General features: G+C 41.1%; 2 protein-coding genes and 1 long non-coding RNA gene across 3 annotated transcripts in view; 2 read left to right on the top strand and 1 right to left on the bottom strand.

Annotated features, from left to right (window-relative positions):
* Positions 1–4,791, bottom strand: part of LOC114149825 (uncharacterized) — a 461,125-nt gene extending 456,334 nt beyond the window's left edge. Inside the window, exon 1 of the long non-coding RNA XR_003596591.1 lies at positions 4,675–4,791. This is a non-coding gene — a long non-coding RNA (uncharacterized LOC114149825). The remainder of the gene's footprint in view (positions 1–4,674) is intronic.
* The window catches only part of LOC114149750 (protein NLRC5-like), a 1,536,511-nt gene that overhangs the window by 516,724 nt on the left and 1,003,649 nt on the right, over positions 1–16,138 (top strand). The window lies entirely within an intron of this gene.
* The window catches only part of LOC114149757 (NACHT, LRR and PYD domains-containing protein 12-like), a 46,137-nt gene continuing 35,505 nt past the window's right edge, over positions 5,507–16,138 (top strand). Inside the window, exons 1-6 of the mRNA XM_028025827.1 lie at positions 5,507–5,531; positions 7,082–7,213; positions 7,348–7,467; positions 13,217–13,295; positions 13,457–13,685; positions 13,827–15,618. Coding sequence (XP_027881628.1) covers positions 7,125–7,213; positions 7,348–7,467; positions 13,217–13,295; positions 13,457–13,685; positions 13,827–15,618 — 2,309 coding nt within the window. The 5' untranslated portion in view covers positions 5,507–5,531; positions 7,082–7,124. The remainder of the gene's footprint in view (positions 5,532–7,081; positions 7,214–7,347; positions 7,468–13,216; positions 13,296–13,456; positions 13,686–13,826; positions 15,619–16,138) is intronic.

The raw sequence follows: 16,138 nt of genomic DNA, 5'->3' as shown, positions 1-16,138 counted from the left end.
TATTTTTAGTCTGTGACAGAGTTTTTATTTTTGTATTACGTATTTTATTTTTACGGAGTTTCCTCTTTCATGTCCAGTGAAATGCGCCTGGAACACACCGGCTTTCTTTGCTGAGAAACTCAATCGGGCCATGAGGGTGAGTGAACGCGTCTGCTGCTCCTAATCCCACTAAAAACATGGTTAAAATAGGGATTAATCTGGATTATTACGACTACAGTGTTCATATTTTACCATGTTTTAATAAACTTCTTAGTTTGGAGTGATATGGAAAGCTATTTTAACATAAAATCAGTTTTAGCTGTCTGTCATTAAATTCCAGATGTGTAAAAATTGTTTTGTATGATGCCGTATTAATACCAGTGTAGATAGAACAAAGGTACAATTCTGCCAAGAAACCTCAGAAAGTTTTACATAATCTCAGGAATGTTCTAGAATTTTTATTTTTATTTCTGAGATTGAAAAGTCAAACATTTGCTAGAAAAATTCAAATTTTGACTTTAATCTCAGAAAATTGCTAGAAAATCTTTTGAAATTTTGGAGTTTGTAAAGTTCAAAATGTGCTAGAAAAATTCAAATTTTGAGATTCATCTAAAATGGGAAATTTCTGAGGCTGAAAAGTTGAAAATTTGCTAGAAAAAAATCAGAAATTTTGAATTTAATCTCAGAAACTCTTTAGAAAAAAAGTTTCAGAAATTTCTGAATTTGAAAATTCAAAACTTTGTTGGAAAAAACAAACATTTTCTAGAAAAAAAATTGAAAAGATGAACATTTTAAACTTTTGACAAGAAATTCACTTACAACATGATTTTTCCTCGTGTTATACGTAAAATAATCTGAAAGTGAAACTAGAACTTTAAAAAAAAATCTATATTAAGAAATTAATGACTTAAAACAAGCTCCTATATCTTGCTCAAAAGTTACATTTTGAGCAAGATATAGTTTTGTCTTATTTAAAGTTTACCAAGAAAAAAAAATTGCACTGGAAACTAAACCAAAAATACTTGGTAAGATTTGGAGTTTTTGCTGTGTAGAAAGTAACTTTTGGCAAACTAGATTTCTAAGATTGTTAACAGTTTTTTATGCAACATACAGTTTTTGTTAGAGTAACCACACATAATAATTTAAATTAACTTAGTTTGATCCGTGAAAAGGAATCAAAATTTCCAACTAAAACTTCATTTGGTCCATTTTCTGCCTTACCAGGGTCACGGTACGAGTGATCAGCCTCTGATCCGGATCCTGGTGAGCCGCTCCGAGGTCGACCTGCAGAAGGTCGTAGAGGAGTACCGGGCAATGTTTGAGAGAACCCTACATGAGGACATCTTGGTAAAATACGTTTCCCAAACTGTTTCTATGTTTACGTTTCAAACCACATCAATAATGTTTCTGATTTTGTTTTTTAACAGAACGACACCAAAGGACATTATCAGAAAGTCCTGCTTGCGTTGTGCGGACCGAGTTAAAACCTCGGCCTCTGAGGAAGCAAAAAATCAGTCAAATTCATGTTTTAATAAAGTTTCTCTTTCCACTATTTGTTTTACTGCTGCATGTAGAAAAAATACAATAAAAAAAATACAAGAATGAAAAAGTTTGCTTGTTTATTGTTTGAATTTGAGATTATATCTGGAAATTGTGTTTAAATGGAGACGTGTCTGATCCAACATGCCTGCAGGAAGGACATTTTATGGCTAATACTGAGATTAACTGACACAAATTCAATAAAAATACCTTTTTGATCCCAAAGGACAATACTGCAACAAAATGATGGGACCCCAGGCGAGAACGGGAGTCCAGCAAAACCCCCAAGGCAGCTTCGCTCCTGCACATCTGGATATCTTAGATGAGGAAACCCAAAGACTGGACTCCAGTCTGGAAATGGAGAGCGCCAGGATAGAAGACAACCAAGACATGGCCGACCTGGAGGCGGAGCTGGAAGAGATGGAACTCCGGCTAAAACAGCAGGAAGCTCTCAGAGAAAGGTTTATCAACGAGGTCAAAGAGGCAAAGAAGGAACTAGAGAGAGTAGAGAGAGAAGAGATGTCCAGTGATCCAGGAGTCCTTAACTCTGCAGTCACTGCTTCCAAGGTTCACAACGATGTGAAAGACATGAAGGAGAAGCCTTTGCAACAAGACTTTGAGGATTTGAAGTCTTGTTGCAAGGGGAGGTTAGAAGACGACCAAAACCCGGCCGAGCTGGAGGCCAAACTGGAAGAGATGGAACTCCAGATAAAAAAGCAGGAAGCTCTCAGAGAAACGCTTAACAACGAGGCCGAAGAGGCAAAGAGGGAACTAGAGAGACTAGAGAGAGAAGAGATGTCCAGTGATCCAGGAGTCCTTAACTCTGCAGTCACTGCTTCCAAGGTTCACAACGATGTGAAAGACATGAAGGAGAAGCCTTTGCAACAAGACTTTGAGGATTTGAAGTCTTGTTGCAAGGGGAGGTTAGAAGACGACCAAAACCCGGCCGAGCTGGAGGCCAAACTGGAAGAGATGGAACTCCAGATAAAAAAGCAGGAAGCTCTCAGAGAAACGCTTATCAACGAGGCCGAAGAGGCAAAGAGGGAACTAGAGAGACTAGAGAGGGAAGAGAGAGAAGAGATGTTCAGTGATCCAGCAGAACTTTACGCTGCAAACATTGCTTCCAAATTTTACAACAGTGTGAAAAACATGAAGAAGAAGACCTTGCAGCAGGAGTTTGAGGATTTAAAGGTGGCCCACCTCCTCAGCCGGGAAGCATTTGTAGCTGGAATACAGGCTGAGAGAAAGAAAACTGAGGCTGTCCAAGAAGAACTGGACCAACTTAAGACTTCCTACAAGGAGCTGCGCTGTAAGTATGAAGCAGATATTTCTCTGGTGAGGCAGGAGGTGAAACGTGAGAAAGACGCCAACATAGAGAGAGAGAAAGAGAATCTGAAGCTCGTCAACAACCTGAGAGCTGAGAAGGAGGAGCTCTTCCAAAAAATGGCAAGAGAAATCATAATTCTGAGAAAGAGAGAGAAGAAGATGCTAAAGAAATTGGATCAGGTTCATGTTTCACACGAGGAGCTAAAAGGCAGGTTTGAAACAGACAATATGAATTTAAAGCAGCAGGTTGAAACCTACCAGAAGCAAATAAAGCAGGAAAGAAAAGCACATCTGGAGAAATCAGAGAAGGACAAGGCGAGTCTGGACAAAATGAGAGCTGAGTTTGCTGTCCTCCAACAAAACGCAGCAACAGAAATTAAATTCCTGCAAGACAAGGAAAGCAGTGCCCAGGCTGAGCTGGAGAAGGTCAACGGTTTGTACCAAGAGCTAAACTGTCGGTATGAAAATGAAGTCACTGCATTTAAACATCAAGCAGAGAAATACCAGCAGGAGATCAGATGTGTGAAAAATGATTTGGAAAGAGCGAAAGAGGATCTCCTGCTGCTCGACACTCTGAGACCTGAGGAAGAAGATATACAACAAAAACACATCACAGTTTCCCAAGAGGAGGAGGAAGATTCACAGAGCCAAGTGGACCTGCTTAAAGTCATTAGTCAAGAGGTTTCTTCAGAGGAGAAAATCTCAGGAGAAACTTTATCAGGTTGTTCCAACGATCCGGAATCCACAGAAGAGACCAAGATCACTGGAGAAACCGTCCTGGAGGATTTGGACAATCTGGATACTAAAATCATGCAGGATGGTAAGAAGAAAAAATCTAAAATTTCATTTTGGAAAAGAGTATGGAACACTCTGCGATGGCAGAAGCCAAAAAAAACAAAACTAAAGAGTGAAGACATGTCTAATGTTCTGGATTTTGATGATATTCAGAGAAGGAGAAAGACGAGCAAGAGAGGAAAAGAGGAATCAAACTCATGGAGGTTGTAGCCTCTGTGTACGGGGCGCCATGTCACGCTCCGTCAATAGAAAATTTAAAAAGGCAAAGATTTTTTTCCCCCATTGACAAACTAGAAAATAGATCCCTTCCCAACCCAATTGGAAAAAACGTGGGCAGCACGATGGTGCAGCGGTTAGCGCTGCGTCTTCACAGAGACCATCTGTGTGGAGTTTGCATGTTCTCCCCGTGTTTGCGTGGGTTTTCTCCGGGTGCTCCGGTTCCCCCCACATCTCCTAAAACATGTAGGTCAGGTCAGTTGGTCACTGCAAATTGCCCCCAAAGATTTGAAGAAACCCCAAACACATGTGCAGCTTTATTGTTAAACTTTAAAATTAATTGAATTAGCCGTACGTTAGCCCTTTTCCCTTCGCTGCTTTAGCGCCGCAGCAACACTGGGCTCAATTTTTATAGGAACAGCTATATCTCATTGCCCAATTTGCCAGATTTTTTGTGCATCGTCGGAGAGCACTGCCGAATGCGTAGGTGCATATCGCCTGGTGGACGGGTGCGGGAACTGTGCCAGAGGGTCTACAGTGGCTGGCGGGTGGCAGTGCCGGCACCCCGCGGTGGCCAATAGGCCGGAGCGGTGCTGAGCTGCGAGGGCTGCACGACACCGCTTGCAGCATTCATTTATTTTAGAATTTTTTTATCCAATTACTCGATTAATCGTAAGAATAATTGATAGATTACTAGATTACTAAAATATTTGTTTACAACAGACCTAGTAAAATAAAGTTTTCTGAAAAATATTGTTGTTCGGAAAGCAATTTTGAAAAATTGCCTAGTAACAGAGTTTTTTCACTCGCTCCTCAGACTGAGTGGCTGTAACGTCTCAGAGAGAAGCTGTGAAGCTCTGTCCTCAGTTCTCAGCTCCCAGTCCTCCAGTCTCAGAGAACTGGACCTGAGTAACAACAACTTGCAGGATTCAGGAGTGAAGCTTCTCTCTGCTGGACTGAAGAGTCCAAACTGCAACCTGGAAACTCTCAGGTAAAATGTTCTCAATCCTGGTGAAACCAGATTTATGTCCATGAACTGCTGCTTTAGATGATGTAATGTTATTTCAATAGTAGATTATTAAAATGAAAGATGTCTGACTGTGATGATGCTAATCATGCTAAGTCTTGACACATAAACTCAGCTGGTTTTCATTTACTCCAGGCTGAAAGAACCAAGAAGAGAGGAATGTAGAAAGGTGGGGATCAGGCTTTAACTGTTGGTGTAACGCTGGACACTTGACAGATTGCTGCATCCTCAGTGTACAAAGGAGCATTATTGCAGATTCTTCCTCCAACCAGTTGTTAGACTTTCTCGTCCCTTCTACAAATGATAAATTTTGATTTTTATTATCTACAGAATGAAATACAGCTTTATTACTATTCTATGTTATTAACAGGTGAATCTCCAGTTTCTTGTGTGTTTTCCTCCTGTAAAAATAACCAGTTCAGACCTTGGGTTCTATCTCAATGTTCTCATCATGTGATGAATTGTGTGTCTGCAGCTTATCAGGCTGTTTGGTCTCAGAGGAAGGCTGTGCTTCTCTGGCCTCAGCTCTGACCTCCAACCCCTCCCATCTGAAAGAGTTGGACCTGAGCTACAATCATCCAGGAGACTCAGGAGTGAAGCTGCTGTCGGCTGGACTGAAGGATCCACACTGGAGACTGGAAGCTCTCAGGTATGGAGGAACCTGCTGCAGGAGCAGAGAAGGTCTGATAGAGGAGGAAGAGGGAGAAATGTCTTTAGTCAGTCTGCTGGGAAACATTTAGAATGAAGATGAATATTTAGTCTCCAACTGAAATATTTTCTCTGAAACTGTGGTATTAATAAATGGATGAATAACATGGTGAAAATATAACTTGACATTCTGAAAGCACTTCTGTCTCTTATGACAGTTAAATAAATCAAATTATTAGTGTATTTTAATCCCACCAGCAAAAATTGTTGCCAGACATTTTTTCTAACTTCTAGAAGCTTTAAATGAATTATTTGGCAGCTGCTTAATGTTTTAAAATAAAATAATCATGTGTCTTCTCTAAACAATATCAATTTCATGTATCCAGTGTGAAAGGTCACATGACCAGACCTCTTTACTTCCTGTGTGACGCTGGACATAAATGTTTGTCACAATCCTGTACTAGAGGAAGTCAGTAAAATATTTAAATAAACAAATATAAATAAAATATTTTGAAAAGATGTTCTTTCAAGTGTTTACTGCTGATATATAAAGAAAATCGTATCTTTTGATCATAAGAAGAGTGAATGTAAGCGTGGCAACAATTGTTGTTTCACTGCAGACCTCCCGCTTCCTGGTTCTGCTGTTCTCAAAGAAGAAACTACAAACCAGATGGTATACAATCAGTTATACAACATTTATCACACCTTGACTTTGAACTCTTGAGTTATTCAAGTCAGGTAAAAGTCCAGTTCTGTTCCCTCACATCTCTGTGCAGGTGTGGTACCAGTCTGGTTCTGCTGTGGTTCAGTTGAGTCTCAGTTTGTTGTTCAGATTCTCTTTATCAAATCTTTGGACCATTTGAACAAATTTTAAGTTTGATTTTTTCCTTCTTGAACTTTGACTTTAGGAACTTTCCTGCTAGGTTTTGCTCTCTGATGTTTAGAAAACATTTTCACTTCTGATTTCAGTTGAAAGTGTCATCTCTCTGCTGTTTGAAGGTTAATCTGGAGGATTATTAGATTATTTAGAACTGGAAAAATGAACAGCTGATGTTTCTTTGTTTTCTTCTCTGAACAAACTGCTTCATGATTTCATTTCCTGGAATCAAACTCTGGTCTCCACTGTTAAACTCAGAAACAACAGTTGCTTCTTTTAAAACTAAAATGTTAATGTATATTATTATTATCAAATAGTACTGTTGAAATGTGTTCACTTTAGTCAAAATATTAAATAAGTAATCTTTGATGCAGCTGACAATCCACTTGTAGAGTTTAATAATTAACTAACTAAAATACTTCCTGTTATTCAGGTTGAATCAGTGAATGTAAATGTTGCTCCATGTCTCCATCTAGTGGACTGATAGTAGAAGTGCAGCAGCTGATGGCAGCTTCCTCTGCCTCTCTGCTGTCTGACTGCATTCACCTGACACTGATATGAAGCAGAGAAGAAGAGCCAATCAGAGGAGGAGCAGCTGATCTTTTTCCAGCTCTAATGATGTAAAGGATGATCAGAGTTGATGTGCAGATGAATGATGTGTGTTTCCTCTGCAGGTGAAGGTAGAAAGTGTGTGTGAGCTGATGTGAATTCAGCAGCATGGATCAGTGTGAGGACAGAGAGGAGGGAGTCCCTCCCTCTAAAACCACTCTGTGTGGGGAAGATGAGCCCCAGAGCAAAGGTCAGAGGTGAGGTCACCATCTCTAACTGTCCACAGCCCTTTTCACACAGCGTTCACTATATCAGGCCAGAACAGACGTGGTGATGAAGCTGCTGCTGCTCCTCTTTGCTGATTAAGTTTTAATCATCATGTTTCTGTCAGGATCCATCAGAGACTCAAACCAGAACCAGAACCAGAACCCAGCTGTGTGTCCTTTAAGAGCAACATGTCAAAGTATGTGATCACTCACTTTAAATCTCCTGGATCTCCACCATCAGAGAGGTGAGCTGTTTCTAACTGCTGTAATTGTTCTCTTTATATCTGTTATTGTGGCCATGTGATGATAAGTTCTGTTGGGTTCTGTTGTAATGGGAACATTATACTGAATATTATGTTATTTTCTTTTAATATGTCATACATCAATGACACTGATGTCTCCATGCTTACATGGTCCAATAATCAACTTAGGAACATTGTATCATGGACTTCATTGGTCTCTATAGGAGCCAAATATGTGTATTTTGGGTTTTTGGTAACTAGATGGGACTATGAACTCCAGTATATGAACCAAGAGCTGACAGGTATTGAACCCGGAAAGGCATACAAGTTTTTTACCGCTGTGGCAGAGTCATTGTTAACGCTGTTGCCATGTATCATGGAATAAATGGATTTGTTCACAAATAGTTCATCTGACTGGAACAAATTCAGAATGTGAACAACGAAGAAGATTTCTGGGATTGACTTTACATGCAGGTAAACAGGTACAACGTTAGCCACTCAGCGAGTCATAAAAAAACATCAACTGCGGCGTGCCGTGGTGGCGTAGCGGTTGGCGCGACCCGTATTTGGAGGCCTTGAGTCCTCGACGCGGCCATCGCGGGTTCGACTCCCGGACCCGGCGACGTTTGCCGCATCTCTTCCCCCTTCTCCTTCCCCGTTTCCTGTTGGCCTACTATCATATAAGGGACACTAAAGCCCACAAAAGACCCCCTGGAGGGGTAAAAAAAACAAAAAAAAAACATCAACGGATCAACGCTTAACCACTGCGGTATTAAACTGGCTAGTATACTGTCAACAATTTGCCCTTTTTGGATTTTAATGAACTCCGATGTCTGTGAACAAAGTGACTATGTGGAGCAGACTGAGACAGTTTGGGCTGCTATGAGCTGGTGAAGTGTTTGCTAGCTGGACTATTGCTACAGAGCTAAAGCATCAGGCTGTGGCCACGGCACAAAAGGATCGGATGGACTCAGTGGCATACTGTCAGTGACTGAAAGGATGTGAACCCATTGGACCGGACCGCCACAGCAATGGATCGGATGGATGTGGTGGCAGACAGTCAGTAATTGAGGAGGATCATATCGCTGGATGGAGCACCTGGGTCTTTGAAAGTCATTGTGGATTGAATCACAGAATGTCAACAGGTGCCCTATGAGGTATGCTGCACCTTTGATGGCCTTTTTTGTGCATTAAAACCAATGCATTGGTAATTGCGGCGTTTAATAATATTGGCCATTGCCTCTTTGCGTTTGAGGCTCATCTAGTATTGTTTTTTTTTGCGCGTTTGTATTTCAAGTGGACTTTGGCACTATGGAAATGGACAAAAATACTGAGACTGAACAAATGGCTATTGGTGGGGAAACTCAAAAACGTAGTGTTAAATTAACAGAAAGGCATTTGCTGAAAAACCTGAAACATTACAAAAAGAACAAAAATCAAAATGAAAAAAAGGGTAATATAAGAAAAGAAATTCATGATTAAATGTCCAAAGGTGAACAAACAAAGTTTTTAAGTCTTCTTGATATGTTGACTAAATTGTGTGATGATGCCAAATGTTTGCATGAATCTTTTCTGAGGTTTTTGCCACATGATGAAAAAGAAAATCATGAAGTATGGTTTAAAGCAAATATGATTCCTAATAATGAGTTTATTTCTGGGGTAGATAAGTGGGTCTCTCAAACTTCTATTAGCAAAAATGATGATGATGATAATGATGATGATGGTGTAAATCCTGCTGACAGTGTGTCAAATGTTAGTGAACATTCACAAAGGAGTGTTAATTCCAGCATCACTTCATCTGTAAAGTTAAAGGCAGCAGCTGAAAGGGCCTCAGTTTTGGCCCGTGTGAAGGCTGTAAAAGAAAGACATGCTATTGAAGAAGAGGAGGAGAAACTGAGGAAAATAAAAGAGACGCTTGCACTGGAAACTGAGTTGCTGAATCTGACTTGCAGATGGAAATCTTTGATTTAAAGCTGGAATGTTCCTCACAAACATCAAACTCAGTGAGCTCATACTGTAAAAGAAAACAAAGGAAAACGGATTAAAGCAAAGTTTGAACCCTTCAGCAAAAGAGTTTCTTCCTAAAAATTAAATTGAAAATCCAACAACTCAAAGGGATGATGTAAACCAGACTAAACAATGAAGTGAATTAAAGTTGACATCAACGGAAAATAAACCTATGGATGTAAGACCAAAGAGAACTGTAGCAACAAACCAGCACCCTGTGGGGTGTCAACATAAAGCCAGTGGAACCCAAATACAATCAAAAGAGCTTTTCAAACATAATGAGAATATAACCCAACCATCAAACAGTTTACAATTACCTGGAGAACTTCTTACCATCATGAGCAGACAAACTGAAATCACAGCAGCCTTGGTAAAGCAGCAACAGAGTCTGACTCTCCCACCACATGACATTCCTGTTTATGATGGTGATCCTCTGCAGTACAGAGCCTTTATTAAAGCCTTCAAACAAGGAGTTGAAATCAAAACAACCAATGCGGACTGTCTGCACTACCAGGAACAATTTACTAAAGGTCAACCTCGTGAGCTGGTGCGCAGTTGTCAGCATATGGATCCAGATTATGGCTATACTGTAGCAAAGACTTTATTGCAGGAACATTTTCGAAACCCTTACAAAGCTGCAACTGCATATATTAACAAGGCTTTGTCTTGGCCAACAATAAGAACTGAGGACATTAGGGCATTACAGAGTTATTCTTTATTTTTGTGTGGCTGCTGTAATGTAATGGAACAGCTGGAGTACGTGCAGGAGCTGGACATGCCCATAAATATGAGAGCAATCCTTGCTAAGCTGCCATATAAGTTACGAGAGTGTTGAAAAAGTAAAGCTTATGATATAATGGAGACAACTGGATACCAGGCAGGATTTAGTGATATGGTTGCATTTATCAAGTGACATGTCAAGATTTTTTCAGATACTTTCTTCAGAGAATTACAAGATTACAGCTTCAGTACATCATCCATCAGTCGTCAATGGCAACAACCTGGGATCAAGACTAAGGGGAATGTAGTGGCCAGCACTGTGACATCTGTGAGTGATTCAAGAGAGGTTGATTATCAACATGCTGCAGCTAGAGGAAGTGATGGCTGTTGAGCTTGTTGTTCAGAACCTTGTAATGAAAGTCATCCAACTGTGCTACATATAAGAAGAGAGAAAATTTCTGCTGAGTCTGAAACAGGAATACAGGAGCCACCATCAATTGTGAATGCAGCCATACGTACAGGGGCTGGTAAGGATCATGGAATGCTATCTGTGCTCCATGTAAATGTTAAAGTAATGAAAGGACAATGTGCCATCTAAAAATATATGTCTTCTTGGATCCAGGTAGCACTGGAACATTTTGCTCTGAAAGGCTGATGCATCAACTGAACCTCACTGGAAAGCGAACACAAGTCCTTTTTCGAACAATGGTCCAAGCTAAAATACGTCCAGCATTTTCTCTGTGTAATCTTGAGGTGGCTGGGCTGGAGAGCAATACATTTTATCCTTTGCCAGAGGTTATTACACAAAGACAAATGCCTGCAAACAAAGATGAAATGGCAACATCTGAAGATTTAATAAAATGGCCATATTTGTCAAGAGTTCACATGCCATCCATATATTCTGAGGTTGATCTATTAATTGGTACCAATGCTCCAAGGTTATCGGAACCTTGGAAAGTTATTAACAGTCAAGATAATGGTCCATATGCCTTCAGAACTTTACATGGCTGGGTGGTCAATGGGTCCTTGCAATGCAATGTAAAACAACCAGGACTATAGGACCAATAGGACCGGGTTGAACGGTTGGGCCAGGCCAGACCCTGCAGTGCAAAAAGGGCTAGAGAATACAATGTCTCAGGAAAAGATTGAAGTTCAATCAGAACTTTCACCAGGAGTATGTGGAGTATGTGGAACAACATCACTTCATGCAAGTATGCAGAACATCTTCCTGAGAATCTTTTGCATTGTGACAATGAAAGAATTTGGTACATTCTATGGTACCATGGGGTTTACCATCCAAGAAAGAGAGCTCTATGTGTGGTGTTTGACTGTGTTGCAGTATTTAGGGTTATCTTTGAATAGTGAGTTGCTGCCAGGCCCCAACCTCACTAACACTCTGCTGATGGTCCTTATGAAATTCAGAGTCAATAGGAGCCATAATAGGAGACATTAAAGCTCTGTTTCATCAAGAAAGTATTAGACAGAACTTTAATGTTGATGATTGCCTCGAAAGTGCAGCCACAGAAGAGGAAGCTATGCATCTCATAAAAGATATTTTTGCTCTGTGTGAAAAAGGAGGTTTCACATTGGAAAAGTGGACAAACAACTATCGTTATGTTCTGCAGGCCATCTCAGAAGAGCAGACTGCTAAAGATTGAAAGATGTTGGATCTGGATATTGATAAGCTTCCAAAGCATAGAGCTTTGGGTCTGGAGTGGTGTGTGAAGACTGATGCTTTCCAGTTTAACATGAAGCTGAAACAGCCAGGTGGAATGGAATGTTATCTGTGAATAGTTCTGTGTATTACTGAAGAGAATTATCCGTTCTCCATGCTAAGTTCGTGATGTATGAGGTTGAAAAAGAGTCAGTGAGTTGAATTCATGAATTTCATTTATTGATACCAAAATACTGCTGGTCCATTCTGACATGCTACCTTTAGGAGCTAACAGTCAAAATGGCAACAAGCAACAGTTAGTAACCTCTTTTGTTAGCCTCTATCTAAGCTACGCCCCAAAGAGGGCATTCCCTAGTGTGTCATTTCTTCTAAGCAGAGCTCTCCTTTGCATGTCATTTCCTGTAGGTTTTGCTTAAGAACTAGATAGAAGGAAAACACAGTATTTATTTATTCTCAACAGTTCCCTCTCTTGGGATAATATAAACATCACCCCATAACAATTATTAAATATGTCCATGTGTGTTCTAAGCTATCTAGTGGACTGCTTCTTCCAGCTGTCACCAGAAATCTTGTCGTCCTCCACACATCATATCTTCAGTAACCCCCCGCAGAATATTGGTGTTGCCACAAGTTGTGCATGCTACGATGCTTTACTGCATCAGCTTGAAGTGAGGCAGCCGGAGACTGCAACATGATCAGCAGAAAACACAGGATCTCCAGTGTGGTGCAGCTGTTGAAGATGGTAGCCTGGGCAGCTGCTCCTCAGTCATCAACAGCTTGTCGAACCACTGCAGCTTGAGCTCAGCATGGAGCCACATGTTCGACCTCAGGGTCATCTTCATCAGCCATCTTCAGCAGCTCACCTCGAGAGTCGGCCACGCTGGTGGAGTCATTCACCTGGCAGGTAATCCTGATGAGGAAGGTGACCACAGCATTAGTGCATTGCTTCTCCACAAGTTTGCTGAGCATGGTCTCTGGTCCTGGCATCTACTATCAGAACCTGATGGATGTCCCAAACTGTCTTGAAAACCTATGTGGAAAGAGCCTTCACTTCCACTGTTCCCAAGCTCTGGGACACTGTCTCCACCAGCATGAAATCTGCTGAGACTGTGGACTGTTTGAAGACCAAGTTCAGCACTAACTTTTTAAAATGTCTATAGGGTAATTCTGGTGTTGCGTTTCTTCATCTTTGTAGTTCATCTTCCTCTTACTAACATTTCTGTATTGTGTTTATGGGGTGATCTATTTTTCTGCTTTACAGGCTTTTATTGTAAAATGTTTGATGATTTAACCTGTTAACTGTTGGATGAATATTTTGTGACTTCCTAATTGTTCCTGGTTCCTCCATAGAATGGACCAGCAGAGCTCAGAGGTTGCCAGTGGTCCGTCTGCCCAGCAGCATCAAACACATCTGGACTCCATATTTATGGTGTGTACATGAACAACAACTATTTTTCCATGAGTTCTGTTCACAGTCATCTCCATGCTGCACTTTGTAGATCAGAGGACTGTCAGTCTGTCCAAAATCCATCTGGTTTTTGGCTCCATGATTTCAGTCTGATGTTTCCTTCATCTATTATTCTGTTGCAGCTGCTGGAGGACAATATTGTCACTTTTGTGAAAAATGAGCTGAAAAAGATTCAGAAGGTTCTGAGTCCTGATGACCCAGAATGTTCAGAGAATCAGAGAGAGGATGATGATGTGTTGGAAGGTGAGGATGAAGAGCAGAGAAGGAGCAACACAGAGGCAATGATGAAGATCACACTGAACATACTGAGGAGGATGAAGCAGGAGGAGCTGGCTGACCGTCTGCAGAGCAGTAAGAGGATTTCTACAAAGATTTGACCTGATGGATAAATCACACATTTGCTGATGTTTGAAAAGATGGAATCACATTTATTAACATCATCTTCAGAAAATAATTTTGTTTAGTTACTGATTTTACGTTTTGTGTTATTAGAACAATTTGCTGCAGTTTGTCGACATTATCATAAATCTGGTTTGAAGAACAAGTTCCAGTCTGTGTTTGAGGGGATTGCTAAAGCAGGAAGTCCAACCCTTCTGAACCAGATCTACACAGAGCTCTACATCACAGAGGGAGGGACGGGAGAGGTCAATGATGAACATGAGGTCAGACAGATTGAAACAGCATCCAGAAAACCACACAGACCAGAAACAACAATCAGACAAGAAGACATCTTTAAAGTCCCACTTGGAAGAGATCAACCAGTCAGAACAGTGATGACAAAGGGAGTGGCTGGCATTGGGAAAACAGTCTTAACACAGAAGTTCACACTGGACTGGGCTGAAGACAAAGCCCACCAGAACATCCAGTTCATATTTCCATTCACCTTCAGAGAGCTGAATGTGCTGAAAGAGAAAAAGTTCAGCTTGGTGGAACTTGTTCATTATTTCTTTACTGAAACCAAAGAAATCTGCAGCTTTGAACACTTCCAGGTTCTGTTCATCTTTGATGGTCTGGATGAGAGTCGACTTTCGCTGGACTTCCACAACAAGGAGATCCTGACTGATGCTACAGAGTCCACCTCAGTGGACGTTCTGCTGACAAACCTCATCAGGGGGAAACTGCTTCCCTCTGCTCTCCTCTGGATAACCACACGACCTGCAGCAGCCAATCAGATCCCTCCTCAGTGTGTTGGCATGGTGACAGAGGTCAGAGGGTTCAATGACCCACAAAAGGAGGAGTATTTCAGGAAGAGATTCAGAGATAAGGATCAGGCCAACAGGATCATCTCCCACATAAAGACATCACGAAGCCTCCACATCATGTGCCACATCCCAGTCTTCTGCTGGATCACTGCTACAGTTCTGGAGGATGTGTTGGAGACCAGAGAGGGAGGAGAGCTGCCCAGCACCCTGACCGAGATGTACATCCACTTCCTGGTGGTTCAGACCAAAGTGAAGAAGGTCAAGTATGATGGAGGAGCTGAAACAGATCCACACTGGAGTCCAGAGAGCAGGAAGATGATTGAGTCTCTGGGAAAACTGGCTTTTGATCAGCTGCAGAAAGGAAACCTGATCTTCTATGAATCAGACCTGACAGAGTGTGGCATCGATATCAGAGCAGCCTCAATGTACTCAGGAGTGTTCACACAGATCTTTAAAGAGGAGAGAGGTCTGTACCAGGAAAAGGTGTTCTGCTTCGTCCATCTGAGTGTTCAGGAGTTTTTGGCTGCTCTTCATGTTCATCTGACCTTCATCAACTCTGGTTCTGACGTGATGAAAGAAACACAAAGATCTAAGAAATCTTCATTACTTAATAAATCTCACCTAAAATCTCTCCATCAGAGAACTGTTGACCAGGCCTTACAGAGTCCAAATGGACACCTAGACTTGTTCCTCCGCTTCCTCCTGGGACTTTCACTGCAGACTAATCAGAGACTCCTACAAGGTCTGCTGACAAAGACAGGAAGTAGCTCACAGACCAATCAGAAAACAGTTCAGTACATCAAGGAGAAGATCAATGAGAATGTGTCTGCGGAGAAAAGCATCAATCTGTTCCACTGTCTGAATGAACTGAATGATCGTTCTCTAGTGGAGGAGATCCACCAGTTTCTGAGTTCAGGAAGTCTCTCCACAGATGAACTGTCTCCTGCTCAGTGGTCAGCTCTGGTTTTCATCTTAGTGTCATCAGGAAAAGATCTGGATGTGTTTGACCTGAAGAAATACTCTCCTTCAGAGGAGGTTCTTCTGAAGCTGCTGCCAGTGGTTAAAGCCTCCAACAAAGCTCTGTAAGGACACAGATTGTTATTTCATTTATTTTGATAGAAATCTGCTTTTGATGAGGTAAATATATATTCATGTTTCAGTTTATTTATCTGTGCATTGTCTCTTCAAAATGTCAAACTGAGGGGTCAGGGAGACAGACTTCCTTCACCAGCTGGACATAATGTTACATATTCAAGTAGTAAAAGACCTCCTCTTTATGTTAAAATGGAAATATGATTCACGTAGTTCCTTATGGAATTGTATAATTCTCTTTCCAGCTTCCTTGTTACCTGTTGTTCTGTCCTTTAAGACTAGAGGACTATACAATGAACCAGTTCACAACAAAAAGGTGTAGAATGTAGGGCTGGAATGATTCCTCGAATGATTAGAGTACCTCGATTATTAATATTCCTCTAGGAAAATTTACCTGCCTCGATGCTTCGTTGATTTATGTTTTATTATTTAGCGCACCATGTTCCGACCGGTACATTACTTGTGTTATGCGTAGCTCTGACTTTCGCCTCTGAGTTGTTGACCTTATGT

Source organism: Xiphophorus couchianus, chromosome 8 (genome assembly GCF_001444195.1).
Source record: "Xiphophorus couchianus chromosome 8, X_couchianus-1.0, whole genome shotgun sequence".
NCBI classification, from domain to species: domain Eukaryota; kingdom Metazoa; phylum Chordata; class Actinopteri; order Cyprinodontiformes; family Poeciliidae; genus Xiphophorus; species Xiphophorus couchianus.
This window is presented reverse-complemented; position numbering and strand designations above follow the sequence as displayed.